The sequence below is a fragment of the Schistocerca serialis genome, chromosome 2 (genome assembly GCF_023864345.2).
Source record: "Schistocerca serialis cubense isolate TAMUIC-IGC-003099 chromosome 2, iqSchSeri2.2, whole genome shotgun sequence".
NCBI lineage: Eukaryota > Metazoa > Arthropoda > Insecta > Orthoptera > Acrididae > Schistocerca > Schistocerca serialis.
The window spans coordinates 1,141,641,959-1,141,665,063 of NC_064639.1; the positions used below are offsets into that span (position 1 = coordinate 1,141,641,959).

General features: G+C 46.4%; 1 protein-coding gene across 1 annotated transcript in view; it reads right to left on the reverse strand.

Annotated features, from left to right (window-relative positions):
- Positions 1 to 23,105, reverse strand: part of LOC126456672 (brain-specific angiogenesis inhibitor 1-associated protein 2) — a 628,716-nt gene that overhangs the window by 219,622 nt on the left and 385,989 nt on the right. The window contains exon 3 of the mRNA XM_050092414.1: positions 4,101 to 4,193. Coding sequence (XP_049948371.1) covers positions 4,101 to 4,193 — 93 coding nt within the window. The remainder of the gene's footprint in view (positions 1 to 4,100; positions 4,194 to 23,105) is intronic.

A 23,105-nucleotide genomic window follows, 5' to 3' on the forward strand; every position in this document is an offset into this window, starting at 1 on the left:
CGGGACAGACATTCTACCATTATTTAGCGTGGCGTTTGATGAGCAATATCATCAAATTATGACGAGCATTCACTTAAACATTTAATTTGGACAGTTATAGTTGCATCAGCTGAACTGCTCTGTTAGTCAGATTGTGTGGATTCTTCTTTTTTTTTTCATCCGTGACTTTCAGAATATACTGAACTATTTTTAATCAAAATCGTTTTTCATTATGAATCCCAGACAATCTCCTAATTTCTCAGAGCTATAAGCTGTAGCTATAAGTGTATTTCTCAGATGAAGTGGGCACTAGAAATTCTAATTACAGGCTTCACGTTTTGCTAATCACTTTCTGGTTGCCAATATTGTAGTTAGAGAGCCAGTGTTGAGAACGGCAAAAGACAGCATAAATAATAGGACTGGTTTCTACAAAATTTTATAACACACCATTAATTCAACCAGCTGCCCCACAGTTTCCTTAAGATTCCGCCTAATTTCAACGAAATACTGCCGATGCAAGGGAAGAACGCCCGGGACTGCACCGTTCCTTCTCCTCTTTGATCTTGTGGGTGGTCATGTTCCTTCTCCTTTAAAGCTGTGGTGATCTCATGTGGAGAATATTTGCTATCCTTGAACAATGACTAAGTGTTCCACCTCCTTTGCAAGACTATCTCCGTCAGAAACAACATGTGCCCAGTGTACTACTGTTCGAAGGACGCCCGTAGTTTCTGATGGGTGGTGGCAAACAGACTCCTGCAAATACAGATCTGTATATGAAGAGTTACTGTAAATGGAATGCACCAATGATCCATCCACTTTCCATCTGACCAAAACGTCCAGAAACGGCTTGATTTTTGTAATTGATAGCGTTATTTCTTATGTCAGAGATGCACCAAATTTCTCATATACTGCTGCCCATTAAAACTGCAGCACCATGCAGGCGAAAGGCGACAAATGACAAACTGCAAGCTTAGAAATTCAAATGAAATGAAATGTCATGTGGCTAGGGCCACCTGTCAGGTAGACAAATCGCCTGGTGCAAGACTTGTTTTAGTTGACGCCACTTCAGCGACTTGTGCGTTGATGGGGATGATGAGGTGATGATCAAGACAACACAACACCCAGTCTCTGAGCGGAGAAAATCTCCGACCCAGCCAGGAATTGAACCCGGGCCCCTTTTCACGCCATTCCGTCGCGCTGACCACTCAGCTATCGGGGCGGACAGAAATGCAAATGAGTAGCATTCTCGCGCAACTGTCCCAACATATACTGACCTTCCAGAACATTATCACCACCGACATACTATTGTTATAATCCCGACCAGGCGATAGCAGCGTCACCTGGCGAGGAATGACTGCTGGTCAATGATCGTGCTGCTCGTGTGTGGAAGAGGGACGGCGCGCGATCTATCTGAGTTTTAGCAAGGGCAGATTGTGACGGCACGGAGGCTCGGCGCTAGAATTTCAGAAACTGTACGACTTGTCGGATGTTCGAGGAGTGCTTTGGTGAGTGGCTTCAACGTGTGGCGAATCCAAGGTGGAACCACATCTAGACGTCGGTGGGCTGGGCGGCCACACATCATTACGGATATTGGACGTCGAATGCTGGGAGGACTGGTAAAAGAGGACAGGTGGCGAATTGTGGCATAACTAATATCAGACTTTAATGCTGAGCAGGCTACATGTTGAGGTCACAAAAACAGATTGTTACCCCTTACATGTAGGCTGCCATACAAAGCAAGTTGATTTTGCAGGCCGATACAGTCCCACACAACAAGCCTGTCATGCAGGGCACAATGTATGCCAGAGTGAGGATAAAACATGTCTGCGTCTCCACTCCTATAGGAGGTAGGAGCCTATAAGTGCTACAGTGCTAATGCTTGTGATGTCAGCTGTTTCTGTGTGAGACTTGGTTGCAATCCATTCAGGGGTTTTGCAGGAGATCCCAAACATACACGCAGTGCAGGGCAGTCCTAAGGATAGGCCTCCGCAGCCGACGAACCACGCATGTGCCATTGTTAACACTGCGACGTCGGATGGAGCGGTGGTAAGTGCACTGAACTCGCTTTCGGAAGGACGACGATTCTGACCCGCATCTGGCGATCCTGATTTCGGTTTTATGTGATTTTGCTAAGTCGCTCAGGGAAAATGGTGTGCTGGTTCCTTCGAAACGGTACGGCCGATTTCCTCCTTCATCCTTCCCTCATCCGGGCTTATGCTCCGTGTCTAATGACCTCGTTGTCGCCAGCCGCTGTGGCCGAGCGGTTCTAGGCGCTTCAGTGCTTAGTCATATTTTTCCACACTCCTACACATCCCTAGATCCACTGTTTCCGATGTGATAGTGAAGTGGAAACGTGAAGGGACACGAACAGCACGAAAGCGTACTGGCCGACCTCTTCTGTTGACTGACAGAGACCGCCGAGAGTAATAGGCAGACATCTATCAATACCATCACACACGAATTCCAAACTGCATCAGGATCCACTGCAAGTACTATGAAAGTTAGGCGGGAAGTGAGAAAACTTGGATTTCATGGTCGATCGGCTGCTGATAAGCCACACATCACGCCGGTAAATGCCTAACGACGCCTCGCTTGCTGTAAGGAGCGTAAACATTGGACGATTGAACAGTGGAAAGGCGTTGTGTGGGGCGACGAATCACGGTACATAATGTGGCGATCCGATGGCAAGGTCTGGGTATGGCGAATGCCCGGTGAACATCTGCCAGCGTGTATAGTGTATAACAGTAAAATTCGGAGAGATTGGTGTTATGGTGCTATCGTGTCTTTCAAGGAGGGGGCTTGCACTCTTTGTTTTGCGTGGCACTATCACAGCACAGACCTACATCGAGGTTTTAAGCACCTTATTGCTTCCCACTGTTGATCAGCAATTCGAGGATGGTGATTGCATCTTTCAAGAAGATCGAGCACCTGTTCATAATGCACGGCCTGTGGCGGAGTGGTTACACGATATTAACATCCCTGAAATGGACTGGCCTGCACACAGTCCTGACCTGAATCCTACAGAACAACTTTGGGATGTTTTGGAGCGCCGACTTCGTTCCCGACCTCACCGACCGACATCGATACCTCTGCTTAGTGTATAATGGGCTGCCATTCCCCAAGAAACCTTCCAGCACCTGTCTGAACGTATGCTTGCGAGAGTGGAACCTGTCATCAACACTAAGGTTGGGACAACACCATACTGAATTCCGGCATTACCGATAGGGGGCGCCACGAACTTTTAAGTCATTTTCAGCCAGGTGTCCGGATACTTTTGATCACGTAGTGTATGAAAGTACGTCCACTACTGTAGAATGTGAGCGTTCTGGTGGCCCAGGTGCTATGATATCAGAAGGCATAATCTTGCTTAGTTGTGCTGGTCTCCAAATCTTTCACCACAGCTCACCTGCCGATGTTCTTGTGGCATTATACTCCTTCCGCATGTGCGGCTTTTCAGGGCTTCTTTGGCCCCCGACTTCATGCTTATGGATAATAATGTGCGACCGAATCGAACAGTTCAGTTGGAGGAGCTTTTTGAACGATATGATATTCGGAAAACGGCCTGTCCTGCCCGTTCCCCCGGCTTCAGCACTATCTAGAACGTGTGGGATGCGTTGGGGAGACACATTGCACCACATCCGCATGTAGGAGCGACCAGCCAGTGGTTGTCAGCAGCGCTGGTGGAGAATGGGAGGAGCTAACACAAGAAGTCCTTACCAACCTTGCGGCCACCGTGGGAGCACGATGCAGAGCAAGAAATGAAGTCAGTGGTGATCACACACACTATTAAGTACCATGTCTCGCCTTTTATAATGTTCATGGGACATCATGAATTGCGGTGACTTCAATATAATTAATGATTCTGAATAATAGCATCAGTTCTTGTTGTCCTACTGTGTATTTCCTTCATTTACCTTCTGTAATGTACTGTAGCAGTTCATTCTACGTAAGGCCCAAGTTTAGTCGATGTACGTTGAATGGTAGAGTGACACACGATGTGAGAGTACCTGTCGTCTTTAACTTTTGCTCAACAGTCTGTGTAGTGGATGCGTAGCCTCTTAGCCTTATTATCGTATTGGTCTCTAAACATGAAACTTTGATGACACAACGCGCGCACTCACCGACATCGGCGGAGGCTCCCCAGGTGCCCTGCTGTGCCTGCTTGGCCAGCTTGCTGATGGCGTCCACGTACAGCCGGGACGCCGCCGCAGCTCCTGAAACATTGAAGACACGCTTGTGAGATGGAAGGCTTGCAGTGTTCTCCCAGGCCGCCGTCTGCTGCCAGCCCGACACCAGTAACATCTCAGCTGGATGTGGACATCACCGACAAATGTAAAAACACTGTAGAACCGACAAAGTACGCAGTTGGAGCAATGATTTAATATTATTTTACAGGATCCACACACTTATCGCTAAAGAATCTTAACGTGTTATCAACTGTATGCAAAACAGATTACAAAACTGAAAAAGAAAATTGGGAAGCATATATTAGGAGATAGAAATGTGTATGTAACCGCTGATGTTACAACAAATTTCATAAGCACAAGCTACTGTCATATAAATTCGAAGAGGGCTTTGTATATTTTTAGTACATTCACGGCAAGACAGAAGCTCTTGTTCGTAGGTGTAATTTCATTTTCAAAAGGATCTGTAGTAAGAAGTTTTCTGTGTTTTTAAAAAAATGGTTCAAATGGCTCTGAGCACTATGGGACTCAACTGCTGAGGTCATTAGTCCCCTAGAACTTAGAACTAGTTAAACCTAACTAACCTAAGGACATCACAAACATCCATGCCCGAGGCAGGATTCGAACCTGCGACCGTAGCGGTCTTGCGGTTCCAGACTGCAACGCCTGTAACCGCACGGCCACTTCGGCCGGCTGTGTTTTTAAGAAACTGCAGTAAAGCAGCAAGTGATTTACATCATCTTCCTTCTTCTGACCGTCTTGATTCCTTGATACCTGTCTGATGTAAGTAGAAATGGTTTGAACCAAGGTTAGTATGTGTTCATACCCGTATAGCTATCAGCAGTGGCATCCGGCTCGCGTAAAAACTATGTCACTCTACGAATAAAAGCTTTTAAAACAAAAAAAGTACGAGTCCAATTATGATCTTAAGTAATCAAACGAAAGTCATTAGAGTCGTTAATAATCAAATTGGAATATATAATATAATAGTATCCTTTATTACGAATTTTACGTTATTATAAAGTATTACCCACTATACAGCGTGCTTCATCCCATGGGTTTTATACAATTTGCAACACCTTCAAATACCACTCACATGATTTTCATATTCTGTCGCTCGCTACACGCAAACTACACTCCTGGAAATGGAAAAAAGAACACATTGACACCGGTGTGTCAGACCCACCATACTTGCTCCGGACACTGCGAGAGGGCTGTACAAGCAATGATCACACGCACGGCACAGCGGACACACCAGGAACCGCGCTGTTGGCCGTCGAATGGCGCTAGCTGCGCAGCATTTGTGCACCGCCGCCGTCAGTGTCAGCCAGTTTGCCGTGGCATACGGAGCTCCATCGCAGTCTTTAACACTGGTAGCATGCCGCTACAGCGTGGACGTGAACCGTATGTGCAGTTGACGGACTTTGAGCGAGGGCGTATAGTGCGCATGCGGGAGGCCGGGTGGACGTACCGCCGAATTGCTCAACACGTGGGGCGTGAGGTCTCCACAGTACATCGATGTTGTCGCCAGTGGTCGGCGGAAGGTGCACGTGCCCGTCGACCTGGGACCGGACCGCAGCGACGCACGGATGCATGCCAAGACCGTAGGATCCTACGCAGTGCCGTAGGGGACCGCACCGCCACTTCCCAGCAAATTAGGGACACTGTTGCTCCTGGGGTATCGACGAGGACCATTCGCAACCGTCTCCATGAAGCCCGGCTACGGTCCCGCACACCGTTAGGCCGTCTTCCGCTCACGCCCCAACATCGTGCAGCCCGCCTCCAGTGGTGTCGCGACAGGCGTGAATGGAGGGACGAATGGAGACGTGTCGTCTTCAGCGATGAAAGTCGCTTCTGCCTTGGTGCCAATGATGGTCGTATGCGTGTTTGGCGCCGTGCAGGTGAGCGCCACAATCAGGACTGCATACGACCGAGGCACACAGGGCCAACACCCGGCATCATGGTGTGGGGAGCGATCTCCTACACTGGCCGTACACCACTGGTGATCGTCGAGGCGACACTGAATAGTGCACGGTACATCCAAACCGTCATCGAACCCATCGTTCTACCATTCCTAGACCGGCTAGGGAACTTGCTGTTCCAACAGGACAATGCACGTCCGCATGTATCCCGTGCCACCCAACGTGCTCTAGAAGGTGTAAGTCAACTACCCTGGCCAGCAAGATCTCCGGATCTGTCCCCCATTGAGCATGTTTGGGACTGGATGAAGCGTCGTCTCACGTGGTCTGCACGTCCAGCACGAACGCTGGCCCAACTGAGGCGCCAGGTGGAAATGGCATGGCAAGCCGTTCCACAGGACTACATCCAGCATCTCTACGATCGTCTCCATGGGAGAATAGCAGCCTGCATTGCTACGAAAGGTGGATATACACTGTACTAGTGCCGACATTGTGCATGCTCTGTTGCCTGTGTCTATGTGCCTGTGGTTCTGTCAGTGTGATCATGTGATGTATCTGACCCCAGGAATGTGCCAATAAAGTTTCCCCTTCCTGGGACAATGAATTCACGGTGTTCTTATTTCAATTTCCAGGAGTGTATATTCCTCCGCTGCTGGTGCTGCCACCCGCCATGTGTGAGCGGTCATTGCACGCTGACGCCGAACATAGGCGGTGTTCATATAACGTCACTGGAAGGTGTATAAAATTCCAAGTATTTTAGCTCAGTTCCTGTAAAACCGAATCTTATAGAAGAAATGGGCCGAATGTTACCTTACCAGTCCCATTTATTAATCCTCCAAAGTGTAATTCACTCATGCTCGTAAATTAAGGATAATTGCAGAATGTGGTGCCAGACAACGCGGGACTACACAAAACTGGCGCTAATAGCATAGGCACCTAGGGAACGCACATGACACGAATCTGTAAGCCTACGGTATTGGTGATAAGTCGAGAAAACCATGCCGAAACACATGTGCTACAAAACGCCACTGTTTCCTGCGCGTGTACCCCGACATCAATATGGGATATGATCTCCATGCACACGTACACACGCCGCACAATGGGTTGGCATACCCTGGATCAGGTGATCGAGCAGCTGCTGGGGTAGAGCCTCCCATTCGTGCACCAGTGCCTGTCGGAGCTCCTGAAGTGTCCTAGTGGTTTGAAGAGGTGCAGATACATCGTCCGAGAGCATTCCAGACGTGCTCGATGGGGTTTAGGTCTGGAGAGCAGGCAAGCCACTCCATTCGCTTGATTTCTTGTGTTTCAAGTTACTCCTCCACGACGGCAGCTCGGTGGTGCCGTGCGTTATCATCCATCCGGAGGAAGGTGGCAGCCACTGCACCCCTGAAAAGGCGGACATACTGGTGCAAAATGATGTCCCGATATACCTGATCTGTTACGGTTCCTCTGTCAAAGACATGCTGGCGTTTACGTGCACCAATCATAATCCCACCCCACACCATCAAACCACGACCTCCATGCAGGCCCATTTCAAGGACATTAAGGGGTTGGTATCTGGTTCCTGGTTCACGCCAGATGAAAATCCGGCGAGAATCACTGTTCAGACTATACCTGGACTCGTCCGTAAACATAGCCTGGGACCACTGTTCCAATGACCATGTACTGTATTCTTGACATCAGGCTTTATGGGTCTCTTGTGACCAGGGGTCAGTGGAATGCACCTTGCAGGTCTCCGGACGAATAAACCATGTCTGTTCAGTCGTCTGTAGACTATTGTCTGGAGAAAATAGTTCCAGTGGCTGCGGTAAGGTCCCGATCAAGGCTACCTGCGGTACTCTGTGGTCGTCTGCGGGCACTGATAGTGAGATGTGAGTCTTCTTGTGGTGTTGTACATTGTGGACGTCCCTTACTGTAGCGCCTGGACACTTTTACTGTCTGCTGGAATCGTTATCATAATCTTGAGGTCACACTTGGTTGCACACGGAGGGCCCGTGCTACGACCTGCTGTGTTTGACCAGCCTCCAGGCGCCCTAGTATTCTACCCCTCATAACGTCATCAATAGGTGTTCTCTGAGCCATTTTCAACACACAGTCACCATTAGCACGTCTGAAAACGTCTGCACACTTACTCGCTACACCGTACTCTGACATGTACCAACACATCTCTGCGTATATGGACTGCTGCCAGCGCCACCGTGCGACGACCGCAGGTCAAATGCACATCATGGTCATACCCCGAGGTGATGTAAACCCTCAAACCGCCCACCAGAGCATTATTTCACCATGTATCAGCATTATTCTTAATTTATGAGCGTGAGTGTAAATAAAGTGCTATCAAACTTTGCTTTACTCGCAAACAAGAAGTAAAATCGCCAAAAAAAAAAAAAAAAGGAAAAGAAAAACACCACTTAACAGTCTGCAGTCACATGTGGAAAGAGCACACACGCTCATGAAGTTTGGATATCTACGGTACGATATGCGAATATAGCTGCCTTGTCTTATACATGCACGGGGGGTACTCGGTGTAATTTATGCGACAGGCCTGAAGATGACATCACCGGAACGTCTAAACTGGTTGCCTAATAGAACAACATCAAAATAAATGCTGTTGGTACAGTATTATTGCATTTCGTCGACCAGTCGATCTGTCACTTTCCTCAATCCAAAATACATTTACATTTACTTCACAGTCTCGTCCAGACAGCCAGTACAGGTAACAACACAGCTAGTGGTACCTGAAAAAGACGAAGAATATAATAATTTCAATCTCAAAGAAAGCAGGTGTTGACAGATGCGAAAATTACCGAACTATCAGTTTAATAAGTCACATCTGCAAAATACTAACGCGAATTCTTTACAGACGAACGGAAAAACTGATACAAGCCGACCTCGGGGAAGATCAGTTTGGATTCCGTAGAAATATTGGAACACGTGAGGCAACACTGACCCTACGACTTATCTTAGAACAAAGATTAAGGAAAGGCAAACCTACGTTTCTAGCATTTGTAGACTTAGAGAAAGCTTTTGACAATATTGACTGGAATACTCTCTTTCAAATTCTGAAGGTGGCAGGGGTAAAATACAGGGAGCGAAAGGGTATTTACAATTTGCACGGAAACCAGATCAGATGGCAGTTATAAGAGTCGAGGGGCATGAAAGGGAAGCAGTGGTTGGGAAGGGAGTGAGACAGGGTCGTAGCCTCTCCCCGACGTTATTCAATCTGTATATTGAGCAGGCAGGAAAGGAAACAAAAGAAAAGTTCGGAGTAGGTATTAAAGTCCATGGAGAAGAAATAAAAACTTTGAGTTTCGCCGATGACATTGTAATTCTGTCAGAGACAGCAAAGGACTTGGAAGAGCAGTTGAAGAGTGTCTTGAAAGGAGTGTATAAGATGAACATCAGCAAAAGCAAAACGAGCATAATGGAATGTAGTCGAATTAAGTCGGGTGATGCTGAGGGAATTAGATTAGGAAATGAGACACTTAAAGGAGTAAAGGAGTTTTGCTATTTGGGGAGCAAAATAACTGATGATGGTCGAAGTAGAGAGGATATAAAATGTAGACTGGCAATGGCAAGGAAAGCGCTTCTGAAGAAGAGAAATTTGTTAACGTCGAGTATAGATTTAAGTGTCAGGAAGTCGTATCTGAAAGTACTTGTATGGAGTGTAGCCATGTATGGAAGTGAAACATGGACGATAAATAGTTTAGACAAGAAGAGAATAGAAGCTTTCGAAATGTGGTGCTACAGAAGAATGCTGAAGATTAGATGGGTAGATCACATAACTAATGAGGAGGTATTGAATAGAATTAGGGAGGAGTTTGTAGCACAACTTGGCAAGAAGAAGGGATCGGTTGGTAGGACACGTTATGAGGCATCAAGGGATCACAAATTTAGCATTGGAGGGCAGCGTGGAGGGTAAAAATCGTAGAGGGAGACCAAGAGATGAATACACTAAGCAGATTCAGAAGGATGTAAGTTGCAGTAGGTACTGGGAGATGAAGAAGCTTGCACAGGATAGAGTAGCATGGAGAGCTGTATCAAACCAGTCTCAGGACTGAAGACCACAACAACGACAACAACAACTGTCTTGTGTTATACATGCACGAGGGGCACTCGGTGTAATTCATGCGACAGGCCTGAAGATAACATCATCGGATCGTCGAAACTGGTTGCCTAATAGAACAACAACAACATAAATGCTGTTGGTACAGTATTATTGCATCTCGTCGACCAGTCGCTCTGTCACTGTCCTCAATCCAAAATACAGTTACATTTACTTGACAGTCTCGTGCGGACAGCCAATACAGGTAACAACACAGCTAAAGTGCGCGTCATTTATGACAGCGGCCGAGTTTAGATTCGTTTTGCGCATATGACGTCACAAAACACAGTCAGCCAATGAACAGAGAACGACGTTGCCAGAGCTCGACTGCAGTGCAGAGCACGGACGAGTGTGTTCAGTTTTAGAAACGTTCACTCATAAATAAAGTAATTGAACAAAAGAAATGTCTTGATAGCAGACTTTCTTTTATACAAAGTTTGGAAAAAGCATTCTTTATACCAATTGCTTCATACTCTATTAATTAATTACAACAAACAAGCAATAAATCTCCTAATTCAGGCGATTGCAAGGAAAGGTGTTTCAATAATTCTCACTAACCGCTTTTTCGCAATGAAGAACAGCGGTAATTGTTTATTTCCTATTGTACTTCGAGGAAACGTGAGTAATTCATAATCATACCAACAGTGTTTGTCGGTATTTTGCGTGATATGTTTAAGTTCTCCGGGAGACATATTGAATGCCAAGCTGGGTTACAAAAAAAAAAAAAAAAATATGTTCAAACCTTGATCGGTGATTAATGTTTTCATTATTTTAAAAACAATATTGAAGTGTTTTACTTCATGAATTTTATTCACTTGAATGTAATTTTTTGAAATTTCTAGTGGCAACTAAAATCGACCATACGGAAAGTATACGCTATGGATTTTTACCTCTGCAAAAATTTCATGCAATGGTTTACTACATCTAATGCTGCACAATAACTGCGTTGAACATCGAAACAAAATTAAGTCATTTATGGGGGGGGGGGGGGGGAGGAGGTATCAGTCAAGAAGATGTGTAAAAATCAAATTTTTGGGCCAAATAGTTTTTGTGAAATCGAATGATGAAGTGTGTCAAAGCAGTCGAAACACCATGTGTATGCACAGGCGAGCAGTGCAATGATAAAATCGCGCACAGCGCGGAATGCGGGGAGCACGTATCTGTAGCAGCGAGAGGGTTAATGCGGCCGTGGTGGCTTTACTTCGTGAACTGCGCGCTCCCCCCTAAACGTAAGTTTGCGAACTATACTATGGCGCTGCTTCTCTTGGTGTGTACAACTGGCAACGCAGCTATCTCCCGCGTCTGGGCGGGCATGAGCGAACCGCCGAGATAAAAGAATTGAACTATAGTAGTACCTGAAGAGGAGGAAGTATGGTGCTGAAAATGGAATCAACAGCTCGGACGAGCACCGCGACCTCGAAGTGAGGCGTGTGGCGACACCCAGCACCCGCCCGTGACGTCGGCGAGCGGGCAAGGCGCCCCTTGACGGCCACCAATCACGTCCGGTGGGATAAACGCCGACAGCGGCGCTCCGACCGGCGATGCCCCGGAAGAGATTTACAGGGCCGGCTTACAGCGCTACAAGCGGCGCGGGGTCGCGCAAACAGCTGTAAATTACAAGGGCGCGGGCGCTTCCCCCACTAACGGCAACAACAACAACACAGGACATCCATCCTGAGATTACATCTCCTGGCTTTAATTAAAACCGCGAGCAATTTTACAATTAGCCCTTCCGGCCGCAGCGGAAAGCTGCCGCTAAGGCGCTTCGGCGTGCGCTACACGACGCTGCTCTGTTCTGTCCCGACGTCCTTCAAGTCGCCTCCGGTCGCCGGAGAGGTGTTGCCGGTCCCGACGGGGCGGAATGCCGGACATTTACCACGCCGGACATTTGCCACACTTGCCCCTTCGCCAGGTAGCGATCCCTCACGTAAGGGACGCCCTTTCTCGTACTTCTTCTGTCCGCTTTCAAAACGCCGTCTCCACATCTTACTCGATACAACCAGTACGTAAGGGACCTTCTTCTTCGACATCTTGGCCAAATACAGAGCTTCTTTTCCGAAATCGAAATATTTGTATCTTTTGGCAAACGAAAGCAATGCCGACGATTATGTCAGTATGTAATTAGTTCTGCCAAGTATAAATATACACTCCTGGAAATGGAAAAAAGAACACATTGACACCGGTGTGTCAGACCCACCATACTTGCTCCGGACACTGCGAGAGGGGTGTACAAGCAATGATCACACGCACGGCACAGCGGACACACCAGGAAACGCGCTGTTGGCCGTCGAATGGCGCTAGCTGCGCAGCATTTGTGCACCGCCGCCGTCAGTGTCAGCCAGTTTGCCGTGGCATACGGAGCTCCATCGCAGTCTTTAACACTGGTAGCATGCCGCGACAGCGTGGACGTGAACCGTATGTGCAGTTGACGGACTTTGAGCGAGGGCGTATAGTGGGCATGCGGGAGGCCGGGTGGACGTACCGCCGAATTGCTCAACACGTGGGGCGTGAGGTCTCCACAGTACATCGATGTTGTCGCCAGTGGTCGGCGGAAGGAGCACGTGCCCGTCGACCTGGGACCGGACCGCAGCGACGCACGGATGCACGCCAAGACCGTAGGATCCTACGCAGTGCCGTAGGCGACCGCACCGCCACTTCCCAGCAAATTAGGGACACTGTTGCTCCTGGGGTATCGGCGAGGACCATTCGCAACCGTCTCCATGAAGCTGGGCTACGGTCCCGCACACCGTTAGGCCGTCTTCCGCTCACGCCCCAACATCGTGGAGCCCGCCTCCAGTGGTGTCGCGACAGGCGTGAATGGAGGGACGAATGGAGACGTGTCGTCTTCAGCGATGAGAGTCGCTTCTGCCTTGGTGCCAATGATGGTCGTATGCGTGTTTGGCGCCGTGCAGGTGAGCGCCACAATCAGGACTGCATACGACCGAGGCACACAGGGCCAACACCCGGCATCATGGTGTGGGGAGCGATCTCCTACACTGGCCGTACACCACTGGTGATCGTCGAGGGGACACTGAATAGTGCACGGTACATCCAAACCGTCATCGAACCCATCGTTCTACCATTCCTAGACCGGCAAGGGAACTTGCTGTTCCAACAGGACAATGCACGTCCGCATGTATCCCGTGCCACCCAACGTGCTCTAGAAGGTGTAAGTCAACTACCCTGGCCAGAAAGATCTCCGGATCTGTCCCCCATTGAGCATGTTTGGGACTGGATGAAGCGTCGTCTCACGCGGTCTGCACGTCCAGCACGAACGCTGGTCCAACTGAGGCGCCAGGTGGAAATGGCATGGAAAGCCGTTCCACAGGACTACATCCAGCATCTCTACGATCGTCTCCATGGGAGAATAGCAGCCTGCATTGCTGCGAAAGGTGGATATACACTGTACTAGTGCCGACATTGTGCATGCTCTGTTGCCTGTGTCTATGTGCCTGTGGTTCTGTCAGTGTGATCATGTGATGTATCTGACCCCAGGAATGTGTCAATAAAGTTTCCCCTTCCTGGGACAATGAATTCACGGTGTTCTTATTTCAATTTCCAGGAGTGTAGATCCCTCTGTCTGTACGGTAGCTTCCTTTCACGCTTACTAATTGCGATACAAAAGTCCATCGCCATGGTAGCAACAAGAAAGGAACGTTGTAAGCAGAACGCGAATGTGCGCTAAGCATTTCTTTTTGATCGCTGCATTTGTGCCTACTTCAATTGCTACAACTGCATGCCCAAAAGACAATAAGGAAAGAAGAAATGGGTATGTGAATGTTTGAAAAGAAGGACGACATACTTCATATTAATTTACTCTAAAATCCGATATCCCTTGCGGCGAAACATTAGTTAATAAAGTGTAGCGGGACAATGTCCAAAACATGACTGAAAGTACGTTCATAAACAGAGATAAGAACGTCTATGATTGACATGTCATCTAAAGTCGACGTACAATTTTAAAATGTCAGAAGTAAGGAAATGAAGTAATACACAATGTTACGCTCGTACCGTACGTTGTTGTTCTGCATTGTTTAGCTCTGGCATTTACAGGGTCACAGAGAATGCATCCTAGGTTTTGGAGGAAATAGCCGTAATTGTAATGATCTCCACTACAACAGAAACAAGAAGCACAACTTAAGGAAAAGTAATGTAATGTGTATTCCAGCTCACAAGCGACATTGAAGCAGTTAGTTCCTGTGACTTAGTATGGACAGAGGTTATATTCGACAACCGGAATAAATTAATAACTGGCTCCTTTTACCAGCCCCCGGTCTCAGATGAAACAGTTGCTGAACATTTCAAAGAAAACTCGAGTCTAATCGAAAATAGGTACCTTACTCTTACAATTATAGTTGGCAGTGACTTCAATCTACCTTCCGTAGGTCGAAAAAAAATATATTTTCAGACCCTACCGTAGATAGAAAACAACTTCCATAATTGTTCTAAATGCTTTTTATAAAATTATTTTGAACAATTAGTTCACGAGGCCATTCAAATTGTAAACGCTTACGAAAACACACTTGACCTCTTAGCCACAAATAATCCTGAGCATCATGACGGGTACAGGAATTAGTGAATACACAGTCGTAGCGAGACTCAATTCCGTAACAAAGAAATTCACCAAAACTAAACGCGAAATATATATATTTATAAAAGCAACTAAAATTTCGGTTGACGTCTTTCTAAGAGACAGTCTCCAATCCTTCCAAACTATGTAAGTGAAGACCATATGTGGTTCAAAGAAATAGTATCAACAAGATTCGAGAGATTCATACCAATTAAATTAATATCAGACGGAACTGATCTCCCATGGTACACAAAACACGACAGAAAGCTGCTGCAGAAGCACCGAAAAAGGCAAGTATAATTTAGACGAGCGCGAAATCTCCATGATTGGCGAAGTTTTACTGTGGCTCGAAATTTGGTGCGGATTTCAATACGAGATGCATTTAATAGTTTCCACAACGAAACTGTCTCTAGAAATGTGGCGAAAAATCCATAGAGATTCTGGTCCTATGTTAAGAAAAGCAGCGGAAAGGCTCAGTAAGCGTTGAGGAGGAGGAGGAGGAGGAGACAAGGGACCCAACCCTTCGGAGCAGGTAAAATCGTGGCAAATGTCCGGCGTGGCGAATGTCCGCACACCACGGGGCGAACTCGCCTGTCCTTCACGCGGCACGGTTTCAGTTACGGAGCTCCTCCGTCGCGCCTTCTGCTCAATTAGGCGCTGGAACGAAATTAATGCGAAAGATGTTTATCATCCGTGTAAGTTATTTGCCTCGTGTGCCTTAATTATCTTTCTAAGGTCGGGGCGAATCAGACCATTAAATAATGCCACCTAGTAGGTGGCAAGGCGAGGGTCGTTGTGCGCCTCGCCCGTTTCATTAAGACCCAAGTCTGTTGCTCTTCTTTGGCAAAATTTCTTATTGCGGAAAGGAGTAAATTTAGCTGCGACCGTTCAGCGAGAGATTTACGGCCAGATCCCTGGTAAATTGCCTCTCGAGGAAAACGCTTCTTTCGAGTATTACTTTATTAATTATTCGCGTCACCGGTTTCAACACTTTTTCTGTCCATCTCTGTCAGATAACCAGCGCATCCTAAGAGAGTTTTCGACTATCGAAACTTGGCTGCACAGCCGGTTTAGGTTTTCGGTTCCATTCTATATAATCTCACGTTTGCTACCTAGCATCCGGTATTTTCTTTTTTTTCTCGTTTTCACAGTTTCAGAACACACGTGATTGAGATTTCCATTTTTAGTGAGTCGTCTCAGAATTTATTTAAAAACAACTTCTTGTAATAAATGTGCAAAGCTTGTATTAATTACACTACTGGCCATTAAAATTGCTACACCACGAAGATGACGTGCTACAGACGCGAAATTTAATCGAGAGGAAGAAGATATGGGGACGTTTGCAAGACAACAACCATCTGCACGAACAGTTCGACGACGTTTGCAGCAGCATGAGCTATCAGCTCGGAGACCATGGCTGCGGTTACCCTTGACGCTGCATCAAAGGCAGGAGCGCCTCCGATGGTGCACTTAACGACGAACCTGGGTGCACGAATGGCAAAACGTCACTTTTTTGGATGAATCCAGGTTCTGTTCAAGCATCCTGATGGTCGCATCCGTGTATGGCGACATCGCGGTGAACGCACATTGGAAGCGTGTATTCGTCATCGCCATACTGGCGTATCATCCGGCGTGATGGTATGGGGTACCATTGGTTACGCGTCTCGGTCACCTCTTGTTCGCATTGACGGCACTTCGAACAGTGGACTTTACATTTCAGATGTGTTACGACCCGTGGCTCTACCCTACATTCAATCCCTGCGAAACCCTACATTTCAGCAGGATAATGCACGACCGCGTGTTGAAGGTCCTGTACGGGCTTTTCTCGACTGCTGCCATGCCCAGCACATTATCCAGATCTCTCACCAACTGAAAACGTCTGGTCAATGGTGGCCGAGCAACTGGCTCGTGACAATACGGCAGTCACTACTCTTGATGAACTGTGGTATCGTATTGAAGGGGCATGGGCATCTGTACCTGTACACGCCATCCAAGTTCTGTTTGACTCAATGTCCAGGCGTATGAAGGCCGTTATTACGGGCAGAGTTGGTTCTTCTGGGTACTGATTTCTCAGGATCTATGCACCCAAATCCAATCACATGTCAGTTCTAGTGTAATATATTTGTCCAACGAATACCCGTTTATCATCTGCATTTCTTATTGGTGTAGCAATTTTAATGGGCAGTAGTGTAATTGACGGAAGGACTTCACACCCGCTTACGGGTGTAGAAGTTTAATTTTGCTATTGTAATTTTACCATTATGCCATTGTTAATCAAACGATTGGTGCCATGTGACAGCACAGATAAATAAGTGCTAGTCTCATTAATTTGCCGCGTGGGGTAGCCGCGTGCTCTAAAGCGTCTTGGCACGTTTCTCGTGGCTACCCCAGTCGGAGGTTCGAGTCCTCCCTCGGGCATGGGTATGTGTGTTGCCCTTGGCGTAAGTTAGTTTCAGTTAGATTAAGTAGTGTGTAAGACCGATGACCTCAGCAGTTTGGTCCCATAGGAACTTGCCACAAATTTCCAAATTTTTCTCAATAATTTGACCACCGGCTATGTTCGACGTTAACGTGCAGTAACCACCCGAAACATTACGTCACGACTGCAGACTGCACTCAGATTGGCTGAGCCTTGGTTAGAGAAATGGCGTGTTAGAGTAAACGTCGACAAGTGCGAAGCCGTTCTGTTGACTAGAAGACCGAAGCAACTGCCCAAACACCGATACTGCAGACCAATTACTCTACATGCACGCCCAATACGTTTCCGCAAGAAAGTCATATACCCTGGTGTCTGGCTGGACCGGAAAATACTCGGAGGGGACCACATACAACACATGACCAACAGAGCAAGCGCGAGGCTCAAACAGCTCTACCCCATGCTCAACAGGCGTAGCACACTGAACAGACGGGCGTCGAGGTCCATGTACATGACATTTACTCCACCCCTGATGACGTACGCAGCCCCTGTCTGGGGATACGCTGCGCCCACACACCTGCGCCGTCTGCAGATCATGCAAAACGAAGTACTCGAGTTCATAAGCAATGCTCCACGATACACGCGCATTGCAGATCTTCAACGGGAATACCGACTTCAGACTCTCACGGAGATAATCCACAAACTCACCACAAGACTATACAGAAACTCCAGACATTCGCAGAAACCGTTTATGCTGAATCTGGGGAACTACGACCACAACCATAGATGGAAACATAGCAGACCAAAAGACATACTTGCAAGGACTTAACATCTATGGCCAAGACACGCGTACACAACGGTACAGGTGAGCCCCCGTTAATCAGCCATATTTACTGGATATCCAGTTGGAACACACTGCCGAAAAACTGGCACCACGCAGGGAAGCCGTACCGTACACTACATGCAGACAAGCTCCACACTCACCCCACACAGTGAGATCATCTATGGCCGATCTCCCACTAATATATAACGATCCCGATTGTTCCAGGAATGCAGCAGCTGCAGTAAACAGGGATACATCGCCATCGCCTGCCACGGTATTGATGCATGATACCCACACTACCAAACACAACCCTGCATCAACTATAGCAGCTAGTACTGCTCTTATTACCCATCCCACTGTCGCAGAGGTTTTTTGTCCCTCAGCGCGAGCCATGGCACTTTTTTTCCTCTGCTTTTCAAATTGCTACCCTCATTCGCGTTTCGTCCACTATCACCTGATGGACCGTGTTAATGCGTAGTCTTACCCAAACGCACGGATAACATCACAGCCCAGCACCCTGTGATCCACCTATTAGATAACTAACGTGTTGACGGAGATGACAGTAGAACTTTTGGTTTGGTCACCACTTTCGTGCGGGTATGGAGGGGCCCCATCTCTGTTTTAACCCACAGACGGCAGGTGGCAACAGTGGTAGTGGAGGGTATATCAAGCGTGTCGGTGGGACGTGGAAACAGTGGAGACGTTGTCGTAAACAGAGCGAGTCATCTGACATCCACAAGGTCATGATCGTTGGCTTTCGGACCAAGGGTGGAACCGTTTTGTACAGCCGTAGTTAAAAGTATACCACGCTTGGCAAAATGGCGCTATCCAAAACAGGCGCTGAGGCATATGTGGTGCACCACGGGCCTAAATGACTGGGGTGAACGACACCTGCGGAGAAGTGTAAAGAATACACGCGTAAAGGTTGAGCAACTGACAGACAGAGGGATAGAGAAACAATTAAAATCGCTCAAAAGAGGAAAGGCCACTGGACCTGATGGGATACCAGTTCGATTTTACACTGAGTACGCGAAGGAACTTACCCCCTTCTATCAGCCGTGTACCGTAGGTGTCTAGAAGAGCGTAGCGTTCCAAAGGATTGGAAAAGGGCACATGTCACTCCAGTTTTCAAGAAGGGACGTCGAACAGATGTGCTGAATTATAGACCTATCTCTTTAACGTCGATCAGTTGTAGAATTTTGGAACAAGTATTATGTTCGAGTATAATGACTTTTCTGGAGACTAGAAATCTACTGTGTAGGAATCAGCATGGGTTTCGAAAAAGACGGTCATGTGAAACCCAGCTGGCGCTATTCGTCCACGAAACTCAGAGGGCTATAGACACGGGTTCCCAGGTATATGTCGTGTTTCTTGACTTCCGCAAGGCGTTCGATACAGTTCCCCACAGTCGTTTAATGAAAAAGTAAGAGCATATGGACTATGAGACCAATTGTGTGATTGGATTGAAGAGTTACTAGATAACAGAACGCAGCATGTCATTCTCAATGGAGAGAAGTCTTCCGAAGTAAGAGTGATTTCAGGTGTGCCGCAGGGGAGTGTCGTAGGACCATTGCTATTCACAATATACATAAATGACCTTGTGGAAGAAATCGGAAGTTCACTGAGGCTTTTTGCGGATGATGCTGTGGTATATCGAGAGATTGTAACAATGGAAAATTGTACTGAAATGCAGGAGGATCTGCAGCTAATTGACGCATGGTGCAGGGAATGGCAATTGAATCTCAATGTAGACAAGTGTAATGTGCTGCGATTACATAGAAAGATAGGTCCCTTATCATTTATCTAGAAAATAGCAGGTCAGCAACTGGAAGCAGTTAATACCATAAATTATCTGGGAGTACGCATTAGGAGTGATGTAAAATGGAATGATCATATAATGTTGATCGTCGGTAAAGCAGATGCCAGAATGAGATTCATTGGAAGAATCCTAAGGAAATGCAATCCGAAAACAAAGGAAGTAGGTTACAGTACGCTTGTTCGCCCACTGCTTGAATACAGCTCAGCAGTGCGGGATCCGTACCAGATCAGGTTGATAGAAGAGATAGAGAAGACCCAAAGGAGAGCAGCGCGCTTTCTTACAGGATCATTTAGTAATCGCGAAAGCGTTACGGGGATGATAGATAAACTCCAGTGGAAGACTCTGCAGGAGGGACGCTCAGTAGCTCGGTACGGGCTTTTGTTAAAGTTTCGAGAACATACGTTCACCGAAGAGTCAAGCAGTACATTGCTCCCTCCTATGTACATCTCGCGAAGAGACCATGACGATAAAATCAGAGAGATCAGAGCCCACACAGAAGCATACCGACAACCCTTCTTTCCAGGAACAATACGAGTCTGGAATAGAAGGGAGCAGCGATAGAGGTACTCAAGGTACCCTCCACCACACACCGTCAGGTGGCTTGCGGAGAATGGATGTAGATGTAGATGTAAATCTGGACTTGAACCGTAAGGAGCATTTAACGAAGGTTCATCTTGCTGTATCAGCCAATGTAAGTTATTAACAAAACTGGAAATAGAGTTGTTTGTGACCTAAAAATTGTGTCCGTATTCTTCAATACGGACACAAACCTTGCTTGTCTAGAGTAGACATGAGCCTTAACAGAAATTCTTCATTGTTAGGCTCCATCTTAAAAAATAATTAATAACTTTCTTTTAGCTCATTGTCGACCCGTACCGCCGATTATGAAACTAAACCTTTCTTTTATATTCTACGAGCCTGGCGGTCACTGAAAATAATTTCATAAGATTCACTTTCAGATTTTCTCAAAGTTGCCAGATAACATCCCAGGCAGGAAGGCCTGCTCACAGGATTCTAGTTCTGGTATAAGATTTCATTTGCAAAAGCTACGCTTGTTATCTTATACTGGGAATCCAGACGAAAACACGATTTTGAGTTACGGAATTTATTGTTGTACAGTGAACGGACTGGTGAAGTATTCTCTGGTGCTACAAGCACGACTTTTAACTTGACGTCCACTAGGCATACATTGAGGACTATCTGTTGTGTTTTGATAGTTAAACAAATGAGTATTTACGATTCCGTAACCCCTGAGAACTGAGCTAGTTTACTGAGTGCTTATACATGTCGGGCTAAATTAAACAGCACGTTACACGGTTAATAATATTCCTACATTAGTTATTTCTCTTTTATGCTGAGCCATTGCATTAATGTATTTTTCTTTTTAATGTAAGTCACGGCTCATACTCATTCTATTACATTACACTGATAGTGAAGAAAAAGAGTCACAACTATTTTTTATTTTATTACATTACATGCGCAATACAAAATGATCCAATCCACGGACAGAGTTTATCAAGCGACTCTCTAATTATAAGCGCCTCTCGAATATTCTGTCCAGTGATTCCTGTGCAAGACAGAAACCATATTTTCAGAAACGAAAACATCCTTTAGATGTCCCAGACACAAGAAAAATGCGATCTCACAGGATCGGGATGATCACCACGGCTACCTCGAGTGCTTCGAAATCCATAGCGTTTAAAAAAAAAAGATTAACTATAGCTCTATGAAGTGGATTCATAAAAAGGAAACCAATAATTTGAAATATTATGTGTAGGCGTTGCTGCACAGGTATGATGGAGTTTACACATATGTTGTGTAATACACAGCTTTACTATTTCTTTTTTTTTTAAAAATGATGATTTCAGTCATGAATGTGACCATGCTCGGCTTCCGTAAAGGTATTCAGTTACGCATTGCACAGCTGTAGTACCTAATGAAACTCCATTCTTGTTGCAGTTGCCTATGTGTAACTGTGATGTTCTACAAATTTCTCTGCGCGTGCTTTACGATCGTGATGACACACCGAGCACACAACGCGGTGGGCAGTGATGTCGCTGGTGAAATTGGAGAACTCACAATCAACTGTTGTCAGGTTTGACACAAGCCGTGGCCATTGGAATACTCTGTCGCCTTAGTTTTGCGCAAGTGTTGAAAATCCAACTTGTATCCGCTATCATAGTTCAACAGGTTTTCCACAGTGCGTATTTTGACGGATTCTGTAACAATGGAGTCCGCAAAAGATGTTACTGTGTAGCATTATTGTAGAAATAAAATGTTTAGCAATAATAGACTAGGAATTTTTCGCAAAAGGTGACTGCAACATTGATAGTCGCAGCAGCGTTCTACCATGGTGCTCGTGATCTGTCCTATGTAAGCCGTTAAAGCCGTACTACACTGGCGAGGTATTTTGTAAATTCCGCACTAAGAAAGCGTTCTTCACTGATCGTAGAATGTCTGCAGTCTTAGGTGGTGGGTGTAAAACGATCTTAATCTGAAATTTTTCGGGGGCTTCTGTCTTGAACGAAAAATTGACAGCAAAGGAAAGAAATGCTGGAGATTTTGTCGACATGTTCTCCTAGTTATCTACGTCTCGCTTTAACTAGTACTAACCTGTTAATCTACTCTGAATGCTGTCTTTAGTTCTTAAGACAAACTATCCGTACCCAAAACTGTGTGAGCTCTGTGAGCAAATCATTTAGGCACGCTCATACTACGCGACGGGTGATGACGACTCGACTTCCGTAAATGCCAATAGGTATGAGTTGGCCTATGATGAAGTGGCTCGTAGTCAAATTGCATGCTTACGGAGCATCATCTCAAGTATGTGACAGGATTAGTGATTTCTTGTCAGAGAGGTCACAGCTCGTAGTAGTTGACAGAAAATCATCGAATAAAGCAGAAGTTATTTCTGGCGTTCCCCAATGTAGTGTTACAGCCCTTTTCTCCCCCTTATCTATCTATATAAACGATTTACAAGACAATCTTGACCTTCTAGCAACAAATAATCCTGAGTTATTAACGAGCATCGAAACCGATACAGGGATTAGTGAACACAGAGTTGCTATAACGAGATTGAATATTGTAATCCCCAAATCCTCCAAAAATAATCGAAAAATATACCTATTCAAAAAAGCAGATAAAAATTCACTTGACGCCTTCCTGAGAGACAATCTCCACTCATTCCACATTAATAATATAAGTGGAGACCAGATGTGGCTTGAATTCAGAGGAGCCGGCCGGAGTGGCCGAGCGGTTCTAGGCGCTACACTCAGGAACCGCGCGACCGC